The 23,504-nt window shown below is 59.8% G+C and overlaps 3 protein-coding genes across 3 annotated transcripts in view; 2 read left to right on the top strand and 1 right to left on the bottom strand.

The window, feature by feature from the left end:
* The first annotated feature begins 3,623 nt into the window (after positions 1-3,623).
* On the top strand, positions 3,624-13,867 carry STEAP4 (STEAP4 metalloreductase). The gene is made up of 5 exons (XM_064166917.1): positions 3,624-3,679; positions 9,847-10,302; positions 10,881-11,408; positions 11,666-11,830; positions 12,707-13,867. The coding sequence occupies exons 2-5, from the start codon at positions 9,847-9,849 to the stop codon at positions 12,974-12,976; spliced, it is 1,419 nt and encodes a 472-aa protein (XP_064022987.1). The 5' UTR covers positions 3,624-3,679; the 3' UTR covers positions 12,977-13,867.
* Positions 13,868-15,439: 1,572 nt separating this feature from the next.
* Positions 15,440-19,998, top strand: SRI (sorcin). Its single transcript, XM_064167160.1, has 8 exons — positions 15,440-15,733; positions 17,142-17,225; positions 17,566-17,635; positions 18,055-18,098; positions 18,326-18,473; positions 19,045-19,158; positions 19,329-19,387; positions 19,755-19,998. The coding sequence occupies exons 1-8, from the start codon at positions 15,683-15,685 to the stop codon at positions 19,779-19,781; spliced, it is 597 nt and encodes a 198-aa protein (XP_064023230.1). The 5' UTR covers positions 15,440-15,682; the 3' UTR covers positions 19,782-19,998.
* Positions 19,999-21,296: 1,298 nt separating this feature from the next.
* ADAM22 (ADAM metallopeptidase domain 22) overlaps positions 21,297-23,504 on the bottom strand; it is a 55,095-nt gene continuing 52,887 nt past the window's right edge. Inside the window, 1 exon segment of the mRNA XM_064167159.1 lies at positions 21,297-23,232. Coding sequence (XP_064023229.1) covers positions 23,212-23,232 — 21 coding nt within the window. The 3' untranslated portion in view covers positions 21,297-23,211.

The raw sequence follows: 23,504 nt of genomic DNA, 5'->3' as shown, positions 1-23,504 counted from the left end.
AGCCAGGAAAAGAGCAAAGCCTCTCTGCACAGTGACACCAGACAACAGTTACAGACTGCACTGGGCTGGAAGGGACCCTCCAAGCTCATCCTGTCCAACCTCTGCAGTCACAGGGACAGCTCCAACCAGAGCAGGCTGCACAGGGCCACATCCAGGCTGACCTGGAATGTCTCCACGGATGAGCCTCCACCACCTCCCTGGGCAGCCTGTGCCAGTGCCTCCCACGCTCACTGTGCAGAGCTTCTTCCTGCTGCCCAACCTAACTCTGCCCTGCTCCAGCTCCAAACCATTGCCCTCAGCCTGCTCCCACAGCCCCTCCTGTACAGTCCCTCCCCAGCCAGCCTGGGGGTCCCCTGCAGGTACTGAAATGTAGCTCTGAGGTCTCCCTGCAGCCTTCCCTTCTGCAGGCTGCATAGCCCTGACTCTGCCAGCCCAGGCACCACCCTGCAGATTTGAACCTGGAAAACCAAATCCTACTTCTGTGTGTACTTGAGAGCTGCAGCAGAACCATCCTGGCACGGCTGCCGCGGCCGCCTCTGCTGGGGAGCCACAGCAGGCAGAGGAGCAGGCAGAGGAGCAGGCAGAGGAGCAGGCAGAGGCTTTCTTCACTCCGCAGACATCTTTTGTTCCTGATTTACTGGAGTGTTGCTGCAGAGACAAATGCTGTTGTGATGTGGCCCAGCAGCAGCCCGAGGAGCTGAGATGCTGGCACCTGAGATCTGTCACCAGTACTGAGAGCTGGCACCGCCGCCTCGGGGCACTTCGGTGCCCTCCTTACAGCTTCCAGACGGCTCCGAGGGACTCAGTCATCAGAGTGCTCATCCTGGAGGAGAGGAGACTGAGACCTCATTGCTCTCTACAGCTCCCTGAAGGGAGGCTGGAGCCGGGTGGGGGTCGGGCTCTGTTCTGGCTGATTGATCCCACGACTCTAGGTCCACACCACCCTTTGCTGTTCTCTTTTGATGCCTCTTCACACACAGAGGAGCTTCTCCTGTGGTGCTGAGTGTTAGAAACCACTTTGTGCTCTCTCAGCCACACTCCCCAGTCCTGCTCTGAGCTGGAGTGGAGCTGGCTCTGCTCACTGCTGTCACTGCCCAGCTCAGGCTCTGCTCAGCGAGGCACCTCCTGAGCTCGGGGCAGGTTGGCACAGCCAGTGGCTGCTGCTGGAAGGGAGAACACTGACACAGAGTCACTGCCAAGGGCTGGGCTGCAGACCACCATGGGCACTGCTGCACCTTGAGGGGCAGGAGGTCAGAGGTGGCACCTGCAGGGAGAAGCAGCCAGCTCGGGTGACCCTCAGCTGCCCAACAAGGGATTGCATCCCATGGAGAGCATCCTCAGGATCAAGCTGAGGGACCACCAGGGTCAGGCCTCCTCTTCAGTGGCCAGAGTGCAAGGAGGACTCCATCCCTTCTGCCTCTCATTCCAGCCCACCAGTTCCTGAATCCAGCTCCCAGCTGCTGCTGAGCCCAGTCTGGGACTCCTGCCACAGCACCAGTGGTGGTGGTGACCAACTGCCATCGGGGGTTGGGTTCCATGTTGGTTTGTGTCTCTGTGTTTGGAAAGTCTCTTCCAATCAGGAAACTCTCTGAGTGTAACTATCCTGCTGGAACAGCATCTTGGTGCTGCCTTCCTGCTGCGCTGCCCTGCAGGGTGCTGCTCTGGGGAGAAGGGCTGGTGGTGTGGGCAGAGGCTGGTGGCATTGTGGGCAGAGGCTGGTGGTGTGGACGTGCTGCTGTGCTCGAATCCCTCACTGCAGTCAAAGGCTCCCCGCTGGCTCCTGTGCCACTCCCTGCCACCACCCTGCTCCCCAGTGCCACGGCTCAGGGCACTGCTGGCATGGCAGCAGGCCACGCAGCCCGGGGCATCCCTGTGGCCCCTGAGCTGCTCTCAGAGCAGCTGGGTGTTATCTGCACAGGGCCTTGATTAGTGCCATTAGCAGTGACAGTCGCCAATGGCAGTTCCATTCCCGTCCAGCCCCGCCAATGGAAAGCAAACACTTTCCTCTCGGGCCAATTAAGCTGGAGATAAGCAAAGCCTCCGAAGTCAGCAGAGCGGCACCTGGAGACAGTCTTTGATGTGGCCTTCACCTGCCAGCCTGCAGTATGGGCAAGTCCAAATGCAAAGGTGCTGCCCAGCCTGCTTCCTACCACCGCTGCCCGAGGCAGGAGCAAACAGGAGGCTTCCCAGGAGCAGCCTGCAGGAGTGGGCAGCAGAGCAGGAGCAAGAGGAAGCAATCCTCACTTGCAGGCAGGTGACAGCAGTGCTCAGCCTCCCAAAGTGCAGACTGCAGCTTTCTCCCCTGAGCCATGCCTCAAGCTGAGCTCTGCCTTGGAGGCCTCTGGGCTACACCTGCTGCTGCTCAGAGAGGTCTCCTCAGCCCTAGAGAGACCCACAGGAGAGCACTGCTGGTGCCCCTGCCCAGCGAGGAGATGGGTCCTGCGCTCCGCAGGCTGCAGGCAGCCGAGCGCCGTCCTGCCCAGGGCGCAGCTGCCGCCCGGAGCCAGGGTCTGCGGCACGGAGCCCTCCCGCTGCCGCCCGCGCCTCGGTGCCGCGGAGCATCGCCCCCGCAGCCCTGCCCCGAGGGCGGCACGAAGGGCTCTGCGCTGCCCTCCCCCAGGCTGCATCCTGCTGGCCCAGCCTGGCCCCGGCTGGGGACTGCCTGCCCTTGCAAGGAGCAGGTCAGATGTCAGAGGAGGAAGAGGGAGCACACTGTGGTGGACCACAAACCAATGCCAGTGACTCTGGCTCCTGGCCAGAAGTGTTCTCGGAGTCGAGCACAAAGGGAGGCAAAGTTAAGGCCAGGGCTGGGCTTTAGCTGCTTCCAAAGGCTCATGTTCATGCCAGGGCTGCCTCACATGCAGCGCTGAGTGGTGGCAGGGGAAGGCTAGCTGGGGCAGGGGTCTTGCTTGGGCACAAGACACATTCCTGCATGCCCTGGCTGAGATTCCCCTCCCTATGCTGCTGCTCTCCCTGCTCTGGCTCCTGGGCAGTTTGTCACCAGCTGACACCCCCAGGGTGCCAGCTTCTCCTCAGCTCTGCTCTCCATCCATTCTCCACCCAGCCTGGATCTGTGCTTGGCATTGCCCTGACCCAGCTGGAGGAGCCTTACACTTGGCTTTTGTTAACCCTCCTGAGGTTGGCTTGGGCACAGCTCCGAAGCCTGTCCAGGTCTCAATGGATGGAGCCCATCCCTCCAGGCACACCACCCAGGCTGGTGTCCCCAGGAGCCCTGCCGAGGCTGCCCCTGTCCCACTGTCCATGTCACCAACAAAGAAGTTAACCAACACTGTCCCAGTGGGCAGAGGATGGACACAAGTAGCAGAGCTTGTGGAGTGTGGCGGCAGGATGAAACCAGAGGCTCCTGGGCTGCAGGCAAATTACTAATGACAAATTAGTGGTCATTAATGCCTTGGAAGGGCAGGCAAACTGGCTCTTGAGATAAGGAAAGGAACAAAGAACAGACCTTCAGCAGGCATCATTAAAGAGACTCCAGAGAGTGTGTTCAGATAGAGCCTGGCCTGGGGATCAATGACCAAGGAGCAACGTGTCCACATGCCAAGATGCCTATAAAAGCAGCTCTGAGCAGCTCCTGCAGGGAGGTGAGAGCCATCCTCGGGGACATCACCCAGGAAAGGACCCAGATCACCATAACCCTCCCAACAGGACCTAGAGCAAGGTAAGTGAGCCACCAGAGAGAGGGCAGGGATTGAGAGTGCTGGGGTGGGCAAGCTTCAACTGCATCGTGGCTTGGAGTCACTTCAGCAGTGGGGACATCTGGGAGCCTTGGTCTGTCCCCCTCGGGAAGGCTGCAGGTGGCAGCAAGCTGCAGGCAGGGCTGGTCTGCAGGAGGGCAGGCAGGCTCTGCAGAGGGACCTGGGCAGGCATCACTCACACAGAATCACCAGGTTGGATCAGACCTCTAGGACCACTGAGTCCAACCTATCACCTAACCCTTCTCATTAACTAAACTCAGTTCTTCCCTTCCAACAAACCCGGTCCAGAAGTGCCACGGCAGGACAGAGCTCTTCTTTAGCCCACCCTCTGCAGGCCCTGGCTTTGGGCAGCGACCCAGCCCCATCCTCCTCCAGCACCCCTGAGCTCCCATGTGTCTGGTAGAGCTTCGTGACCTCTCAGCTCTCGGTCCTGAGGGATGTGCTGACTTCCACCCCTAACAGCTCAGCAGCTTGGCACCTCAGGATGAGCACCCAGCAGATTTGACTTAGCACAGAGCCATAGAAGAGGTTGGGTTGGAAGGGAGATCATCCAGTGCCAACCCCCTGTCAACCCACCTCCCACTAGCCCACCCAAGCCATTCTGTGGTCACTCACCTTGAGGTCACATCCAGCAGTACATTCCACCAGCCTTGGGGCCCCCCCGGGTGTCCCCCTGAGCACAGCGGTTGCCCTTTGGGCACCAGGACTGCTTCTCCCAGGGGCAAGGACCCCAGTGGTGTGTCCTGGAACTGGCTGCTCTCAGCATGGCTCCACTGCCTGAAGGAGGTTCTGCAGCACAAGTGACAGGCTCTGAGCCTCCTCTCTTCCACAGCATCTCTGAGCCCGGGGGAGCAACCTCCCACAAACGCCACCCAGCCTGGCTGCACTGCTGCTCTTTTTGACTGCTCCTGAGGCACGGAGCAGAGGCAGGTGAAGACAGCAGACAACAAATGGGGAAGGGAAACGAGGGGCAAGCTGAAGGATGAAAGCTGAGAGCTCAAAAACACATCATGAAGACCCTCAGCAGGTTGCTCAGGGTTGTTGGGATTGAGTATGAAATCAGAGACACTGGCACAGGTTGCCCAAGGAGGCTATGGCTGCCCCCTCCTTGGAGGTGTTCAAGGTCAGGCTGGATGAAGCCTGGAGAAAGCTGTGCTGGTGACAGGGGATTGGGGCTGGGTGAACTTGAAGGTCCCTTCCAACCCAACTCATGCTGTGGTTCCATTATTGCCTCGGCAGAGGTTGCTGCAAAACTGGACTGAGATATTCTTTAAATCCCCTTCCAATTCAGTTTGCAAACCTCTTATGAAACCTCAGTGCTGCTGACACTCTACATGCCCTGCCAGCAGATGTGCAACTGGACTGAGACCCAGCCCAGCCACCTCCCGGTGCCCAGGGCTCTGCTCTGAATTCCAACCCATTCCAAGCAGGCAGGCAGGCATCAAGAGCTTTGCATCTTCCCCGGGGCCTGTCCCTCAGAGCTCTGTTTCTTAGCACGTAGCTGTGGCAGGTTCTGGTTCCATAAGATTGCTGGGGCCGCCAGGAACACTCAGCCCAGCCCAGGACCGTGCTTGCAGCCATCCCAGAGCAGTGCCTGCAGCCATGCCCATGGCAGATTCCTTGCATCCCGGCGTGACTTTCTTCCTGCCGCTGCCCCGCAGGGCTGGGCACAGGCAGCCAGCAGCCAGCAGCTCTCCTTCCAGCCAAAGAGCTGCTGCTGAGCTCCTGCAGCATTCCTGCCTTCTGCAATCCTCAGGCTTCCAAGAGCGGCTCTGGCTGATAGCCAAGGGCAACTGGGTGCCAGAGTGCCAGAAGCAAGCAGAGCTTCACCTCAGCTGTAAATACAAGGGCTGGGACTTTCCCTGAGCCCTTGACGGGAAATGTCTTCACCCCACACAGGCAGAGCAGGCTTGCAACATCCCTGCCTCTCACCCTCCCCTCTCAGCCCCACCAGATAAATGCCAACCAGACTGTTGGGGCTCCTGCACTCTGCTCCAGGCCACAGGACCTCTCTGCAGCTCCTGAGGTCTCTTCTTCCCCACCACAACCAGCACCTCACCGGCTTGCCTGGGGGCACTGCAGGAGGCTGAGCACACAGGTGAGTGGCACAGGGACAAGCCACAGGCTGCTGCCACTTCTGCTGGTGGGAACAGGCACAGAATGGCTGAAGAGGCTCAGGTGGGCTTGGACTTAGAGATTTCATTCACCTGATCAGATTTTACCCCAGACTTTGTCCCTGCTGGGCAAAAAATGCAGGGGCAGAACATGCTCTGTTTCCTTATGTCTGACCTCATGTCCTCCTGCTGTCCAACCTAACTCTGCCCTGCTCCAGCTCCAAACCTCTGCCTGTCCTCACAGCCCCTTCTGAACAATCCCTCCCCAGCCTGCCTGCAACTTTCCTGCACGTACTGAAATGCAGCTCTGAGGTCTCTCTGCAGCCTTCTCTTCTGCAGCTCCCTCAGCCTGTTCCCACAGCAGAGGTGCTCCAGCCCTTGGACCATCTTGGTGGCCTCCTCTGGACTTGCTCAGCAGGTCCCTGTCCTTGTGCCGGGGGACAGCTTGCCCAGAACAGATTTCCCACAGATGTGGCTGAGGCCCCATCCCTGGAGGCATTCAAGATCAGACTTGCCATGGCCCTGGGCAGCCTGATCCAGTTGGAGCTGTCCCTGCTGCCCGCAGGGGTTGGACAAGCTGCCCTCTGAGGGTCTCTCCCAACCCAGTCTGTGGCTCTGTGATTCTGTTTTGCTCTGACATTATACAACCTATTAGTCACCGAGAGGTGATGTAAGGAAGCCCTGAGACATGGGCAGGACCTGTGCCTTAGTGAGCTGGCACGCAGAGAGCTCGCAGAGCACATCACAAAGTCCTTGATTCTGCCAGAGGTGTTTGCTGGAGTTCAACGAGTGGGGAAGGACTGGTCGGTGGGTTTGGAATGATGGAGCCAGGGAGCAGATTCTTGGCAGTGAGGCTGGGCAGACACTGGCACAGGCTGCCCAGGGAGGCTGTGGATGCCACCTTGCTGGAGGTGTTCGAGGCCAGGCTGGATGAGGCACTGAGCAAGCTGTGCTGTGGGAGGTGACCCTGCTGTGCCACACAGGGCCCAGCTTCACCAACCTGCTGTGAGCTCTGCCTGGCTCTGCTCCAGGCGTGTTGCAAACCCCTCTGTTTGTTTTGGCAGGAAACTTTCACATCCATCCTCCTGCTCTCCTTAAACCTTTCATCACACCTCCCTGTCTCAGCTTTCTGACAACACTCCCAGCCAAGCAGCCTGTCCCTGCGCCGCGGCAGTCACCGTGCTCTGGAGTGTGTCAGAGAAGCAGGGAATGGCTTGGGTTGGAAGGGACCTTCACAGGTCATCCAGCCCCAGCCCCCTGCCCTGGGCAGGGACACCGCCCACCAGCACAGCTTGCTCTGGCCTTCAGCACCTCCAGGGAGGGGGCAGCCGCAGCCTCCCTGAGCAACCAGTTGCAGAATGTCCTGAGCTGGGGTGGGTGCTGGCACAGACACTGAGCTTATTAAAGCTGACAGCCTGGCAAAGCTGAGAAGGGGCTGCGAGCACCTTGGAGGAGAGGCTGAGAAATCAAACTGATCTTGAGAAAGGGAAGGCACAGTCTGAAAACAGATGGAGCTGTGCAGCAGGGACGAGTGCAGGGGCAGCTCTGAGCCGTGGACAGCCTCCACAGCAGGGCTGGAGCAGGGGGTGTGGGACCGCCTCGGAGAGGGGCTGGGGGCAGCAGGGTGGGCTTACAGGAGCAGCTCACCAGGTGTGGGAGCAGATCACCAAGGGCCAAGCTTTGCTTTGCCTCACAGACAGCTTCTGGAGCATGTGAAACCAGTCCAGAGCACTCAGGTGGGCACTCAGGACCTGGTGTGAGACCAAAGGTAGTTCAAGGTGGAAATCACAGAATCCCAGACTGGGTTGGGTTGGAAGGGACCTTCAAGACCATCCAGCTCCAGCCCCTGCCATGGGCAGGGACACCTCCCACCAGCACAGCTTGCCCAGGGCCTCATCCAGCCTGGCCTTGAACACTGTCAGGCTTGGAGCCTCCACAGCTTCTCTAGGCAACCTGTCCTGGAGCCTCCCCATCTCATGGGCAAGAATTTCCCCCTAACATCTCATCTCCCTGCAGTTCCTTCCAGAGTGAAGCCATGCCCCCTTGTTCTGCCACTGCAGGCCTGTCAGAAGCCCCCCTCCAGCTAGCACATGGCCAATGTGCCCATTGGCTGCTCAGCACTCCCCACCTTGGTCCTGTTGCCACCCAGGGCTTGTCAGAGCTCTCGCAGCCTGAATGCATCCCAAGGTGACGCTGTGAGGAAGGCAGAGGTGCCAGGGGGTGAGGTGCCCGTGAGGCAAGCAGAGCATCCTTCTCTGCCTGGTGAGATCTCAGCAGGAGCACTGCAGCAGGCAGTTAATTAGCAGCTGGAGCAGGTGAGCCTGGGCAGATCAGAAGGAAGCCACCAGAAGCACCTTCAGAGGCCTGATGTGCTGGGAAAGATCCGGGGCCGTTTCATCTGGAGAAGAAAAGGGTGGCATGGTGCCAGCTTTGTGCCCAGCCAAGGCTGCTGCCATGGGCAGGGGGTGCAGTGACACCTGCCAGTCTGGCTGAGAAGGCTGCAAGCGACCAGAGCTGCAGGAGCCAGAGCAGGGGAAGGTTCTGCAAACAGGTTGGACAAGCAGCTGCCAGACGTGGCTCAAGACAAGCTCCTCCTGCCCCAGGGAGGGAGCTGCTCTGGGTAACCCCTGCAGAGGGCTGCCAGAGCCTGTTCTGAGTGTCAGCACCAAACCTGCTCCTTCCTCTGCCTTCCCAATCACTCCACTCTCCTCCAACCTGCTGTTCCAGGCCATGCCTTTCTGATTCCCCATGATCCCCACCTTGGTTCCACCTCTGCCACTGTACTGCATCCCCGGCACAGCTTCTGCTAGGTCAAGTGCTGGTCCTGCACTTGGCTCACAACAACCCCACGAAGGCTCCAGGCTGGGGCAGAGTGGCTTGGGGCAAGATCTCCTGCTGGAGGTCTTCCTTCAGGCCTTAGGTTTCCTGCTCCGAGTTCCCCTTTTGTAAATGGAGGTGTTCAAGGCCAGGCTGGATGTGACCTCGAGCAGCCCGGGCTGGTGAGGGTGTCCCTACCCATGGCAGGGGGGTGGGACTGGATGAGCTTTAAGGACCCAAAGCATTCCATGACTCCACTGCTGCAGGACCTGTGCAGGCTGGTTTCTGCTTCTCTCTCTGTGCCACAGGCCTCACTCCGCAAGCACAGAGCCCAGGTGCTGCCAGGGCATGGATAATACATGAAAGGCTTTGAAGCTCCCAGGTGCAGGACTGGAGGAGCAGAGATAAAAACCTCAAAGAGAATTTGATTATAAGGAATATAAAACCCACCCCAAATCTCTGTCCAGCATGAGAAATTCCACTTCCACTCTCCAGAAGAGCTGCCTGAGATGGTCCCCGGGAGCCCGCAGGACAAGAATGAAACAAACTGCTCCTGACTGGAGGTGTTAAGGATAAATTGGAGACCACAGACAGCCGTGTGGCCACCTTTGGTTATATCACTTCTGCTCACATCCTCCAAAAGCCCTTTCAGGTTCTGAACTCCTCCTGGAGTTGTTTAACCCCAGCTAGAGACTGAGCCCCATGCAGCCACTCACTTGTGCCGCCTCGGTGTGAGGGGGCAGAGCCCACCTGGAGTGCTGCACCCAGCTCTGGTGCCCCCAGCACAAGAACATGGAACTGTTGGAGCAGAGTGAGGGCAGGCCACAAAGATGATCTGAGGGCTGGAACAAGTTACCCTGAGAAGCTGTGGAGGCTCCAAGCCTCAAAGTATTGAAGACCAGGCTGGATAGGTCCTGGAGCAAGCTGTGCTGGTGGGAAGTGTCCCTGCCCAAAGTCCCTTCCAGCCCAGTCCAGTCTGGGGTTCTCTGCAAACCATTGCCCCAGGACCTCTGCCAGTCTGCACATCTGTCCTGTGCTGCTGGAGGTCTTTTCCAGCCCAAACAGCTCTATGACCTCTGAGCCTGTGTGCAGGAAGCACAGGAGGAGGCAGGAGAGCTCCCAGCCCCGCAGGCTGTGCAGCCAGGATGCATTTTCCAGAGGCTGGGTGGTCCTTACTCATTACTGCTTCTCTTTCTCAGATGGCCACAGCCCCTCCTGCCAGCATGGCTCTGGCTGCCAGCACTGCCAGCAAAAGGGACACAATCTGCATCTTTGGCACCGGGGACTTCGGCAGAGCTCTGGCACAGAAGCTGATCCAGTCTGGGTACCCTGTGGTGTTCGGCAGCCGCAGCACGAAGCCATCCAGCCTGGTGCCCAGGGGTGCCGAGGTGCTGAGCCACGTGGAGGCAGCACAGAAAGCTGCCATCATCATCGTGGCAGTCCAGAGGCAGCACTACAGCTTCCTCAGCTCCCTCGCAGAAGCTCTCCAGGGAAAGGTCTTGGTGGATGTCAGCAACAACCTGAAGATAGACCAGTACCCCGAATCCAACGCCCAGTACCTGGCCCAGCTGCTGCCTGATGCCAAGGTGGTGAAAGCCTTCAACACGGTGTCAGCCTGGGCCCTGCAGTCGGGCACGCTGGATGCCAGCCGCCAGGTAGGGCTGAGCAACAGGTAACCTGTGGCTCCTGAACAGGCTTCAGGTGACACCAACACAGGAGTTCCACCTCAACACGAGCAAGAACTTCTTCCCTGTGAGGGTGCTGGGGCCTTGGAGCAGGCTGCCTGGTGAGGTGGTGGAGTTTCCATCTCTGGAGATTTTCAAGATCCTTCTGGGTGACCTGCCCTGGGTGCCTCTGCTCTGCTTGGGGGTTGGACTGGATGATCTCCAGAGGTCCCCTCCAGCCCCTCTCTGGCTGCGTTTTACTGGAATTGCTCAGGGCTGGTCTCTTCTCACGTGCAACAAGCAACGGCACAAGGGGCAGTGGCCTCGAGTTGTGCCAGGGGAGGCCAAGGTTGCACATCAGGAGCAGTTTTGCCTCAGGCGCTGTCCCAGGCTGCCCAGGGAGGTGGTGGAGTCCCCACCCCTGGAGGGGTTTAGAAGACACACAGATGTGGTGCTGAGGGCCGTGGGTCAGTGGGGGTAGGAAGCTTTGCTCCCCAGCCACATGCAAGAAGGACAGTGCAGGTCACAGGCACCCTTCTAACCACAGCTTTGCTCCCTTGTGGCCACAGGTGTTTGTCTGTGGCGACGATGCTGAAGCCAAGAGGATGGTGATGGAGCTCGTGCGTGCCCTCGGCCTCACTCCCCTAGACCAGGGCTCGCTGCTGGCTGCTCGGCAGATCGAGAACTACCCTCTGCAGCTCTTCCCCATGTGGAGGTTTCCCATCCTCCTGTCCCTCAGCCTCACCATCTTTTTCTTCCTCTACTGCCTGGCTCTGGACGTCATCTACCCCTACGTCTATCGGAAGCAGGACTTGTCCTTTCTTATTGCAGTCTCCATCCCAAACAAGGTCTGCCCTGTGCTGGCCCTCGTCCTCCTAGGCTTGGTCTACCTTCCCGGGGTGCTGGCTGCCATCCTGCAGCTGTGGCGAGGCACCAAGTACCGCCGCTTCCCAGGCTGGCTGGACAGGTGGATGCTGTGCAGGAAGCAGCTGGGGCTGGTGGCCTTGGCCTTTGCTTCTGTGCACGTCTTGTACACCCTGGTCATCCCCATCCGCTCCTACATCAGGTGGAGAACCAGCAGCCAGATTGTCTCCCAGGTAAGCAAATGCTGCCCTCTGCCCTGACCCTCACCATCTCATCTGGGCAGGCTCATGGCCTCCAGGACAGGCTCATGGCCTCCAGGACAGGGCTCTTCTTTTCTCCTCTGTGGTCCTTTCAAACTATTGGAGGCATTTGGAGCAAGGACCAATCCCTGCTGGTTCTCAGAGAGCCCCCGGAGGACATTCATCTTCTGGGTACCTTCCAGGAGATTCCCTCCACTTACTGACCCCAGCCCTGCTCTTCTGTCCTGCAGGCCCTGAGCAACAGAACACAGCCACTCGACACCACCAATGCCTGGCTGAGTGACTCCTACCTGGCCTTGGGCATTCTGGGATTCTTCTTCTTTGTTCTTCTGGGAATCACCTCTCTGCCTTCAGTCAGCAACAGTGTCAACTGGAGGGAGTTCAGGTTTGTACAGGTAAGAAAAGACTTCTAAAGGAGATAAAACCCAGCCTGTGGGCACTGCCAGCTCTGCCAGGCCTCCCTCCAGGGCCATGAGCAGAGCTGCATTCCAGTATCTGCGGGGGACTCCCAGGCAGGCTGGGCAGGGACTGCTCATAAGGGCCAGTGAGGATGGGATGAGGGCAGTGGTTTGGAACTGGAGCAGGGCAGAGCTAGGTTGGACAGCAGGAGGAAGCTCTGCACAGTGAGGGTGGAGGCACCCACCCAGGGAGGTGGTTGAGGCTCATCCCATTCAAGGTCAAACTTACTGTGGCCTTGGGCTGGAGCTGTCCCTGCTGAGTGCAGAGGGATTGGACAAGATGAGCTGGAGGGTCCCTTCCAACAGGATGCAATCTGTGATCTGTGAGCATCTCCAAATGTGATGTATCAGTGTCCACCACCCTTCTGTCACCCACCCCTTAGCTGTTGATCAGCAGCAATGAGATCCCCCTCAGGCTGCTCTTCTCCAGACTAAGAAGAGCCAATTCCCTCAGCCTGTGCCCACCACAGCAATGTTCCAGTGCCCTTGGCAGCTTTTGTAGCCCTTTGCTGTCTCTCTCAAGTCCCTGTCCTTGCTATGAAAACCATCTCCACTGCAAGAGGAGGTGGTGGAATTCCCATGCCTGGAGGTGTTCCAGGACCATGTGGCCATGGTTTGGTGGCCGTGGTAGTGTTGGGTTGCTGGTTTGGTCCCATGACCTCAGGGGGCAGCTCTGATTCTGTGAGTCTGGAACCTGTTTCCTTTAAGCACTCACCAGTTAGTGCCCAAGCTTCTATGTCCTGCCAGCTGCCTTTGCTCTGCTTTCCTCTCCTGCTTTGCCCTCCAGCTAACTCTTCCCTTGTGCTCCCCCAGTCCAAGCTGGGGTACCTGGCGCTGGTTCTGTGCACTGCGCACACGCTGGTTTACGGCGGGAAGTGGTTCCTGGTCCCATCGTCCTACAAGTGGTGCCTGCCTCCCATCTACATGCTGTCCCTCGTCGTTCCCTGCGCCGTGCTGGTGCTCAAGTTTGTGCTGGTGTTCCCTTGTCTGGACAAGCCTCTCACCCAAATCCGGCAGGGCTGGGAGAGGAACCCCCAGCGCCCGGAGCCGTCGCACCTCATCATCAACAAGTCTGCCGTCTGAGCGCCCCCGGGCGGCGGCAGCAGGCACCAAACGCTCTGGGGGCTCTCCGATGGAGCTCTCAGCCGCCTTTGGCTGGGCAGTGAGAGGGAAAGAACAGCACTGGCCCAAGCCCTGAGTGAAATGAACCCATCCCGAACACAAGCAGCAAGCACAAAGCCAAGCAGGCCTCTGAGACCCTGCACCCCAGGGGCAGGTCCCCCTTGCCTTGCTGTGTCCCCCTTGCCTCCCTCTTCCCCCTCCATTCCTGAGAGGTGCTCCATGTCCTCTCTCTGTCATACCAAACTTCTCCAGGGCTGGGCACAACCAGAGCAACCTTCAGCATTAGCTGCCATCTGCTCCTCTTCTGTACCCTGCCCACTGGGGCTCAGCTCTGCACAGCCACCTCCACACCTCCACACAGCCCCAGGTGTTCCTGGGCACACACCACACTGCCAGATGGAAGAGTGCTCTTCCTTCCAGCATGACCTCATCCTCCAGCAGCATCAGATCCAAGAGAGCTGTGGTCACGCCCCAGAGGCTCCTGAGCGAGATCTGTGTGCAGCATCTCTGATGTTCAAAGCGTTTGGCTCAAGGATTACTGAATCCTTGCTTGTGCTGCTCTACCCGCAGCTGCAATGGCAAGGGGCTGGAGGAGAAACCCAGGTGGGAGGAAGCTGGGAGATGTCCTCACAGGCTTGAGCTTCTTCAGTGCAGCCACAAAGCCTTGAGTGGCTTTTGGTGTGAGCAGTGAGCAGTGAGGAAGGAAACCGAAGGGCACTCCTGTTGGGTCAGGGGGGGTCATGTCCACCTTGTACCTCCTGAGGGTAGCACTGATGATTCGTCAGCACTGGGATGCAACACTGCAGGCATTCTATGGAACCTCCACCCCTGAGCCACAATAAAGGACTTCTTTTGCTACAGCATTGAGCTCTGACATAATTTCTGGAGCCTCTTCTTGATACAGTGCAGCTTAGCTGCACAAAGGTGTTGGAAGGTCTTTGGGCAGGGAATAAAACGAGATCCTGTCCTCAGCCAGCTGCCTGGGCTCACCTTCTGCCACCTTTCTCTGCCCCTGGGATGCTCACATAAGCAGAGCCCAGCTGGGGCACTGGCAACCCTGTCCGGGGCTGCAACCACAGCAGGGAGAGCAGCAGCACAGGGAGGGGATCCTGCCCCTCTGCTCAGACCCCACCTGCAGCACTGCCTCCAGCTCTGGGGCACCGAGCACAGGGAGGACCTAGAGCTGCCGGAGAGCTCCAGAGGGGATCTGATCAATGCTCAGCACAGGATAAAGGCTGTGGGTAAGAGTCTGGGGCTGGGCTCTTGTCAGTGGTGCCCAGGGACAGGACAAGGGACAATGGGCACAGACTGGAACCCAGGTAGCGTCACTTGAGCTTAAGGAGAAACTTGTTTGGTGTGAGGGTGCTGGAGCCTGAAGCAGGCTGCCCTGGAGAGCTTCCAAAGCCACCTGGATGTGCTCCTGTGTGACCTGCCCTGGGGGACTCTCCTTTGGCAGGGGGGTTAGACTCGGTGATCTCTGGAGATCCCTCCCAATCCCTCCGCCCCGTGATTCTGTGACCTATACAGACTGCTAATCCACTGTCAGACAGTGCCGGAGGAGTTTGGTACAGAAGGGCCCCCTTTGCCATCAGGACTGAGCCCCCAGGAGCTGCTGCTGCAGCAGGTCCCCGCGGTCCGCTGCTGCCCTCCGTGCCGCCTCGGGCCGGGCTGCCGCTCGGTGCGCCTGGCAGGAGCGCCACTGGGACACCTGCTGGGCACTCCTCGGGCAGCGGCGGCCTGAGACCTTCGCCTCACAGCGCTGCGTTTTAAAGGAAACCCGAAAGGGGCAAAAGAACTAAACTGGGATCAAGAAAAACTCAGCCAGTGAGCAAAGCGCCGCAGAAGGCAGGGCCTGAGGAGGAAACGCTGCGCCCAGCGGCGCTGCCCGAGGGCTCGGCTGAGCGCGGCCCGGGCCGCTGGCGGGAGCCGCGGGGCTGCCTGCTGCAACTCCGCAGAGTCAGCTCCAGCTCCCCTCCGGGCAGCAGAAACAGTGCCCAAAGCAGGAGCCAGCCCAGCAGCCGCGGCCAGGAAAGGCTCCTCCTGCCCAGGGTGTGACAGACGTCCCTCTCGGGCAGAAATGCTGCAACCTGTGCTGTCGCCGCTGCTGGGAACTGCCTCGCCTCAGCCGGGGCAGGGCGCTCGGCAGCGGGCGGGACACAGGTCCCTGCTGGTGCCTGGGGACGGGAGCACGCTGCTGGCTGGGCACAGGCAGAACACCCCCAGAGAGATCCCCACTGAGCCTTCCAGGCTCACTGACTGTGGACTGGACGAGCCCCAGAGGTCCGTCCCAAGCCCAGCGCTCAGCGGTTGCGCGGCCGCAGCCCTGCCGCCCGCAGGGGAAGCGGAAGCGAAGCGGCAGCGGCCGGGCCGGGCCGGGCCGGGCGGGCCCCGGGGCAGAGCGGCTGCGCCTGAGCGCTGCGGGGAGGGGAAGGCGCCGGGCCGGTACCACCGCCATGGGGGCCAGCGGCTCTCGGCTGCCCGTGGCAGCGCCCAGCTCCGCACGGCTGCCCGCTGAGAGGAGGCAGCACTGCCCGCGCTCCGCTGCCGAGCTCCCGGCCCCGGCTCTCCCCGCAGCCCCCGCACCCGGCCCGCTCCCCCCTTCCGACAAGGGTGGTTGAGACCGGGCGAGGCCGTGCCGGCAGGAGTAGGGGTCGGGGCCAGTCGAAGATGGCGTTTCCCGGGCAGCCAGCGCCAGGCGGCGGCTTCTACCAGGGCGGGGTAAGCGGAGCTGGCGGCGGGCACAGCCGGAGGGGCGGGAGGCGGCGGCGGGCACAGCCGGAGGGGCGGGAGGCGGCGGCGGGCACAGCCGGAGGGACGGGAGGCGGCGGCGGGGCGCGACTGTGCTGGCCCCGGGGACACTGGCAGCCCGGCAGGGGCGATGGTACCTGGATGGGGCAGCCCCTGCTGCCCTGCCGCCAGCCACCGCTGCCCTGCCCGTGCCCTTGCCCTGCCCTGCCCTGCCCTGCGCTGCGCGGCCGAGGCGCCCCCGGGCCCGTCCTGCCCGCTGTGAGAGGCCCCTGCCCGGCCGCGGGGCGCTCTGAGCCGTGGGGCCGATAGACGGAGCAGGGTCAGGGAACAAGGAGCAGCTGGCCCGGGGCTGGCCACTACCAGGACAAGAACATTCTTGTCTCTGCACGCTGGGCATAGGTCGTGTGGCACAGGTTAGCGATGCAGCCTTGCCAAGCAGGCTTGATTTCTGTCGCTCCAGGGTTTTCAGTGAGGAATCAATTCTCTGGGCACATTTCCCATGCTTAACACAGGTTCTTCCAGGGCTTCCCCCCAGAGGTCTGCCTCGGCCAGCTCTGGGCAGTGGAAAGGAAGATCTGCAGTCGCTTTATCTCCAGTAAGAGGTTTTAGTGCTGGTAGCAAGCCAAAGTTCAAACCTGGCAGAGGCAGAGCTGCAGGTGGCTGCAGGGTGAGGTGGGAGCAGCTCTGCAGGAAGAGCCTTGAGGGTGCTAGGTGCTGAGCAGCTCCCCAGCAGGCAGCCGAGTGCTGGCTGCAGCCAGAGCAGTGTGGGCAGAGGGCAGGAGAGAGGATTGTGCCCCTTGGCTCTGCTCTGCTCAGACCTCACCTCCAATCCTGCCTCCAGCTCTGCTATCCCCAGCAGCAGAAGGACACAGAGCTGTGGAGTGAGGCCAGAGGAGGCCACAAAGGTGCTCCCAGGGCTGCAGCAGCTCTGCCCTGAGCACAGGCTGAGGGAGCTGGGGGGGTGCAGCCTGCAGAGGAGAAGGCTCCAGGGGCACCTCAGAGCTGCTGCCAGTGCCTGAAGGCATCCTGCAGGAAGGCTGCAGAGGGACTTGTGCTGAGGGGCTCTGAGCCAGGCCAAGGGCAATGGTTTGGAGCTGAGGCAGAGCAGGGGGAGGGTGGAGCTGAGGCAGAAGTTGTTGAGTGTGAGGGTGGTGAGAGCCTGGCCCAGGCTGCCCAGGGAGGCTGTGGCTGCCTCCTGCCTGGGGGTGCTGCAGGCCAGGCTGGATGAGGCCCTGAGCAGCTGAGCTTAGCTGAGAGGTGTCCCTGGGCAGGGTGGGGAGGCTGGAGCAGAGGAGCTCTGAGCTTCCTCCCACCCTGAGCCCTTCTGGGATTCTGTAATTCATTTCATTCTTGCTTTCTTCTTCCTTCCTCTCCCCAGTATGGAGGAGCCCCAGGAGGACCTGCATTCCCTGGCCAAGCCCAGGACCCTCTGTATGGATATTTTGCTGCAGTAGCAGGGCAGGTAAAATGATTTCCTGGAGTTTTGTTTGGGCTTTCTGCTGGTTCCTGGGGCATTGTTTCTGAGTTAGCTCTTGGCACGAGGAAGGCCTCCTGCCTGTGTGCAGTGTGAATGTGCTTAGAGAGCCATGGAGGAGAGTGCCTTGGCTGGGAGGCCTGGAACTGGCTGATCCTGAAGGTCCCTTCCAGCCCGTTCCAGTCCATGACTCCATGAGCTGGGCTGCAAAGGGCAGGTTCTGCCGTGGAGCAGAGCTGAAGGTGACTCCTTCAGTGGCACTGGGGAGGGCCTGGGTCTGGGCATGCCCAGCCTGGCAGAGGGGATGAACATCTTCTGTTCTCCAAAGGATGGACACATCGACGCCGACGAGCTGCAGAGGTGTCTCACCCAGTCAGGCATTGCAGGGGCATACAAACGTGAGTTGATGGTGCCACCCAAACCCAGCCAGCCCCAGAGCTCACCAGGGGCTCCTGGAGGAGCATTGGGGGGTATTCTGCACTTGGGGTTTGCATGGGGAAGGGGCTCGCATTGCATGGGATGGAACCCAAAGCCTCTCTCCTGTGCATGCAGGGCTGAGGAGCTGGGGAAGCCTGGTGCGCAGTGGCCAAGAGCTTTGACAGTGGCCAGAAGATTCTGTGGCAGGCTCCTCTGTCTGCAGGCTGGGCAAGGCCCCGAGCAGCCTGCCCTGGCAGGGGATGTGGGCTGTGTGCAGTGGGAGCTGCTCTCTGCTCCGGGGGACCCTCGGATCTGAGCAGGGCAGAGGAGCAGGCAGTTGGGTCACACGCACTGGCAGTGCTCCTCCCCAGCACTGAGCTCCCTTCTCTGATTTCAACAGCCTTCAACTTGGAGACCTGCAGACTCATGATCTCCATGCTGGATGTATCCTTCACTGGGGAAGATTCCCAGATCTGTAGAACAGGTTGGGCTGGAAGGGACCTTCAGGCCCATCCAGCCCCAACCCCCTGCCACAGGCAGGGACACTTCCCACCAGCACAGCTTGCTCAGGGCCCCATCCTTGAGCCCCGAGGCCTCCTTTCCAACCCAGCCCACTCAAGAGCATCCTTTCCTTTGGCACCACCAGCTCCCTTCCTTAGCTCTGGCTCCAGAGGGACATGTCTGGGACGCTGGGGTTTGAGGAGTTCAGGGAGCTGTGGGCTGTGGTCAGTGGCTGGAAGCAGCACTTTGTGACCTTCGACCGCGATGGCAGCGGCTCTGTGGACCGGCAGGAGCTGGAGACAGCCCTGGTGAACATGGGTGAGTGGGGTAGGACTGGCACTGCCTGGGCAGGGCCCAGCAAGGGCTGCAAGGCTTCTGGGGAGCCTGGGGCCTCTCTGTGATGGGGACAGGCTAAGGGAATTGGGGTGGCCTGAGGGGGGTCTCAGCCACGCTGTTCAATGCCGCAAAGGTTGGGGCCAGGAGGATGGGACTGAGCTTTGCTCAGTGGTGCCAGTGCCAGAAGGGTTAAGGGGCACAAAGTGGCACATCAGAAGTCCATCTGAACAGGAGAAACTTCTGTAAGGGTGCTGGAGCCCTGGAGCAGCTGCCCTGAGGGCTGGTGGAGTCCCCACCCAAGCCCATTTGGAGCTGTTCCCGTGTGACCTGCCCTGGGTGACCCTGCCTTGGCAGGGGGCTTGGACTGGATGATCTGAGGTCCCTTCCAACCCCTCCATTGGGTGGCTCTGTGTGAAGTGTTCTTGCTCCTGGTGCTGAGCTGCAGCATGTCCCAGGACCAGTGACTGTCCTGCAGTAGATGGCGTCTGCTGCTTCCAGTCACAGGTGGGTTGGGTTCTGTGCCTTCTAAAAGAAGACCTCTGTGTCCCACCAGGCTTCAGGCTGAGCCCACAGGCAGTGACAGCCATCACGAGGAGGTTCAGCACCCATGGCAAGATCACCTTTGATGACTACATTGCCTGCTGTGTGAAGCTCAGAGCTCTCACAGGTACGTTGTCTTCCAGGCCTTGTGGAGCCACAGCCTGGGAATGAGTTGCAGTCTTCTTCATGAGCTCTCTGTGTCCCCTGGGGATTTTCTGGAAGGAGCATGCACTTCACCCACCAGAATGATGAGGTCTTCTCACCTGCTTTCTGCTTTCTCTTTCCCCCTGTTTGCAGAGTGCTTCAGAAGAAGGGATGCATCTCAGCAGGGGGTTGTGAACTTCCAGTACGATGATGTAAGTGAACCTCTAAGGAATCAGCTCAAGTTGCAGAGCAGCACTGAAGCAGAGCTGCAACAAAGAGCAGGGCTTTGAGGTTCTGCCTCTTCCCCCAGCCTGTGCTGCCCCTGAGACCCCTGGGGTCGTTGAGTGTTGGCTCAAGAGGTTTTCACAGAGAATCACTGAATGGGTTGCTTTGGAAGTCACCTTGAAGATGGAATGGGTTGGGACCTTCAGGCTCATCCAGCCCCAACCCCCTCCAAGGGCTGGGACACCTCCCACCAGCACAGCTTGCTCAGGGCCTCATCCAGCCTGGCCTTGGACACCTCCACAGAGAGAGGAAAGGTTCTCTCCCCCCATCTAAGGAGTGTTTTTCTTTCTGCAGTTCATCCAGTGTGTTATGAGCATCTGAAGGAGGGCAGCAGGCCCTGGCTGACTACACTGAACATTCCAGCCTGTGCTGTGCTTTGCAAGCCTTGCTCTGCCTCTGCCCCTGCAGACTGGTGTCCCCTGAGGGCATCTCCCTGCACACTGCAGGTGCTGAGTTCCTCGGTGAGTGTGACCCTGGCTGTGCTCCTGCCTTCCCTCCCTCCCAGCTGCCCCATTAAAGAAGGGTTTGTTTCTATGAACTTCCATTCACTTCTCAGTTTAATAACTGAAATAAAATAATGGTGGTGATGCTGATTAATAGGAATGGAAAGGGGAAGAGCAGGGGCAAGGGCCAGGAGATGCAGATGGGCACAACCAACAGCTCCACCACCTGCCCTGCGAATGAGCTGAAGATGCACTGACAGCACTGGGAAGACCCAGCCCAGGCTGTCTCTGGAGAGGCAACCAGCAGCAGCTTGAGCTCAGCCAGCTGAAGGCAAGAGGCTGTTAGCAGGTGGCACTGAGAGTCCTTCCTGGAGGTGCTTCTCTGCAGGGTCAGAAAGGGGCTGGGAAGGGAGAAGAGAGCTTTGTGCTACCAACCACATTTAATCCAGCAGCCTACACTCAGGTCTGCCAGAGGTACAGAATCCTGGGGTGGGGTTGGGAGGGACCTCTGGGGATCGTCCAGTCCAAGCCCCTGCTCCAGCAGGGCACTCACAGCAGCTTGCTCAGGGGCAGTATGGAAGCTCTCCAGAGCCTCTCTGAACAGCCTGCTTGAGGCTCCAGCACCCTCACACCAAACAAGCTTCCCCTTAAGCTCAAGTGACACCTCCTGGGTTCCAGTCTGTGCCCACTGCCCCTTGTCCTGTCCCTGGGCACCACTGACTAAAGCCCAGCCTCTTGCCCCGCAGTCTTCAGCTCTTGCTGAGCATTGCTCCAAGCCCCTCTGGGGCTGCTCTGCTCCAGGCTCTCAGCCTTTGCTCCTGACAGCTGCTCCAGGCCCCTCAGCATCCTTTGCAGGCGCTGCTGGGCTCTCTCCAGCAAGTCCCTGTCCAGCAGGTCTCTGTCCTGCTTGAACTGGGCAGCCCAGAACTGGACACAGTTATCCAGATGTAGTCTCTCCAGGGCAGAGCAGAGGGGGATGAGAACTTCCCTTGCCCTGCTGGTCCTTGCCCATGGAGCTGCTCTTCAGCAGGTCACCCCTGCTGCCCTGGGGCAGGGGTGCTCAGGTCAGGAGTGCTCAAAGCCATTCCAAGTGAGTGCCCCCTCCAGAAGGTCTGTGGGCAGCCCCCTGCCCTCGCCCAGGTTTGAACTGCTCCAGAATGCTTACCAGAACCTGTTGGCTGTGAAGGAAACCACCCGAGGGCCAACACTAGGGCGTGTTCCAACATGCAAACTCATCACAAAGGCTCACTTAGGAAAGGAAAAGACATTGAAGAGGTAGAAGGTCCAGGTCCATGGTAGGTGCTCCCGGCACTGGACACTGAATGGGTGACAGGGCTGGTTTCTTCTGCCGTGGTGCCACCTCGAAGCTAAGAAGGAGTCCAAGCTAGAGAGCTGGAGGGTTATAAACTGGTTTAATGGGGTCCAAGAGCAGCCCAGCCCAAAGCATTTGTGTTACACCAACTCTCAGGGGGTGCATCCAACCAGCCACTGAGACACCAACACTTAACAGCTCAGGGCACAGAACGGGCTGGGCTGGAAGGGACCTTCAAGCCCATCAAGCCCCAACCCCCTGCATGGGCAAGGACATCTTCCACCAGCACAGCTTGCTCCAGGCCTCATCCAGCCTGGCCTTGAACACCTCCAGGTGTTACCATCTCCATGGCAAAAGTTTTACTTCCCGTGGTGGGCTTAGCTAAAACTCCCTTGTGCTCAGTTTAGATGCAGAATGGGCTGGAAGGGACCTTCGAGACCATCCAGCCCCAACCCCCTGCCATGGGCAGGGACACTTTCCACCAGCACAGCTTGCTCAAGGCCCCATCAAGCCCAGCCTTGAACATTGCCAGGCTTGGAGCTCCTACAACCTCCCTTGGGCACCAGTTCCAGTGTCTCCTCACCCCTGTGGGCAAGAATTGCTTGATGAAGATAGCCAAGGAGACTTGGGGAACTTCCAGCACAGCACTCCAGAGCGTGGTACAATGCCCACCCTGCTGTCAGCCAGCACAGTGCAGTGGGTACACTGCTCCTTGCCCTCTGAAATGCCCCAGCACAGCCCAGCAGCTCTCCCCAGGAGGCCATCACCACCACCACCTCCTGGGCTGAGCACTCAGAAGCATCCCTCAGCGTGCAGCTTGTTTGAAGGCTCTGCTGAGCCACTCCTGGTGGCGTCTCGCAGAGCAGCAGACCCTGGCTGGTCCCTCTGGTGGTGGCTGGAGACAGGTCCTGCTCCGCCGCTTCCCACGGAGACTGCCAGGACTGAGCAGTGAGCAGGCAGGCACGGGCTGGGTCAGACACCGCTCCGAGGGCCACAGCTTCAGTGCTGCACCTTCGCTATCCCCAGAGCCATCTGCCCACGGAGGCAGAACAGCTGCAGTGTGCTGATGCCACTCGTGACTGTAGGACACTGAGGTGAGGAAAACTGGGGTCAGACACCGCTGTGGGGGACACAACTCTATGGTGCTACACCTTCTGCACCTCCAAAGAGGTCTGCTCTGGGGTGTGCTGATGTCAATCGAGGCTGTAAGACACTGAGAGGAGGAACACTTGAGTCTGAGGGACACAACTGTACAGTGCTGCACCTCCTGTGCCCCCAGAGAGGTCTGCTCATGGCCCCAGAACAGCTGGAGCGTGATGACATCAGTCAGGACCACTTCTGCAGGCATCTGGCAATGTCCACTGCTGCAGCTGGGCTGGGACTGCCAGGAGCCAATGTCTGGCTGTCTCCAGGCTGCTCACTGGGGCTACAAACACATCAGGTGGAAAAGCAAGAGAGAAACCTTCGGCGTTGGGGGTTTGTGTTGCCTCTCAGCGCTTGGACCTGCCCCAGGAGGGCTCCTCTGTCTCTTGCTGCTGCATGCTTGTTTCTACTGCGGCTTGGGTGGGAACCCTTGGAGGCGGAAAGCGACGAAGAGAAGGTTCATGCACAGCGAAGGAGTTCACAGCTGAGCCCTCCAGAGCTACCTCTCAACAGGTCGACTCTGGCCCAGCTCAGGGCTGCCTCCAACCATCCCTGCTGGGTGTGCCTGGCAGAGGGCTGCAGCTGGCACTCTGGGTGAGAACATCACACGGCAGGGCCTGGTCCCCTGCAGGGCACATGGAGCTGGGGCTGCATCAATCCATCAGCTCAGCAGCTGCAGGAAAGGCCAAGGCCAAGGCCCAGTTTATCTCCTCTCAGGCCATGGAGCTCTGGTGGTGCTCAGGGCATGGCTGCTGTCCTCCAAGCCGCCCGGAGAGCGATGGATGTGCAGCGGCTCCGCGGTCCCACCGAGGCCCAGGGAACAGCCCAGATGGCAGCCAGCAGCACAGGGCAGCTAAATGGATGTCTCCCATAGCTGGAGGGGGAAAGGAACACAAACAGCTCAGCACCAACAGGCAGACAGCTGCCAGCTGAGGGGCAGGAGGGGCTACTCTGAAGACCTGCAGCTGTGGCGCTTGGGGCACCAGAGTTGTGCTCTGGGTCTGGTCCCAGCCCCTGTTGGCTCTCTGTAGAGTCACAGAATAGGGCTGGAAGGGCCTCTGGAGAGCAGGGGCACCCAGGGCAGGGCACACAGGAGCACATCCAGGTGGGGCTTGAAAGCCTCCAGAGCAGGAGACTCCACAGCCT

The sequence above is a fragment of the Pogoniulus pusillus genome, chromosome 28 (genome assembly GCF_015220805.1).
Source record: "Pogoniulus pusillus isolate bPogPus1 chromosome 28, bPogPus1.pri, whole genome shotgun sequence".
Lineage (NCBI taxonomy): Eukaryota > Metazoa > Chordata > Aves > Piciformes > Lybiidae > Pogoniulus > Pogoniulus pusillus.
Note: the sequence above shows the minus strand (reverse complement) of the source record. Positions and strands in the feature narration are given on the sequence as shown.

Excerpts from the sequence above, each read along its gene's own strand:
- STEAP4 (XM_064166917.1), top strand. The coding sequence starts at position 9,847 with ATGGCCACAGCCCCTCCTGCCAGCATGGCTCTGGCTGCCAGCACTGCC. Across the intron at positions 11,409-11,665 it reads GCAGCCAGATTGTCTCCCAG|GCCCTGAGCAACAGAACACA; the intron begins GTAAGCAAATGC and ends TCTGTCCTGCAG. Across the intron at positions 11,831-12,706 it reads GGGAGTTCAGGTTTGTACAG|TCCAAGCTGGGGTACCTGGC; the intron begins GTAAGAAAAGAC and ends GTGCTCCCCCAG.
- SRI (XM_064167160.1), top strand. The coding sequence starts at position 15,683 with ATGGCGTTTCCCGGGCAGCCAGCGCCAGGCGGCGGCTTCTACCAGGGC. Across the intron at positions 15,734-17,141 it reads GCGGCTTCTACCAGGGCGGG|TATGGAGGAGCCCCAGGAGG; the intron begins GTAAGCGGAGCT and ends TCCTCTCCCCAG. Across the intron at positions 17,636-18,054 it reads CATTGCAGGGGCATACAAAC|CCTTCAACTTGGAGACCTGC; the intron begins GTGAGTTGATGG and ends TGATTTCAACAG.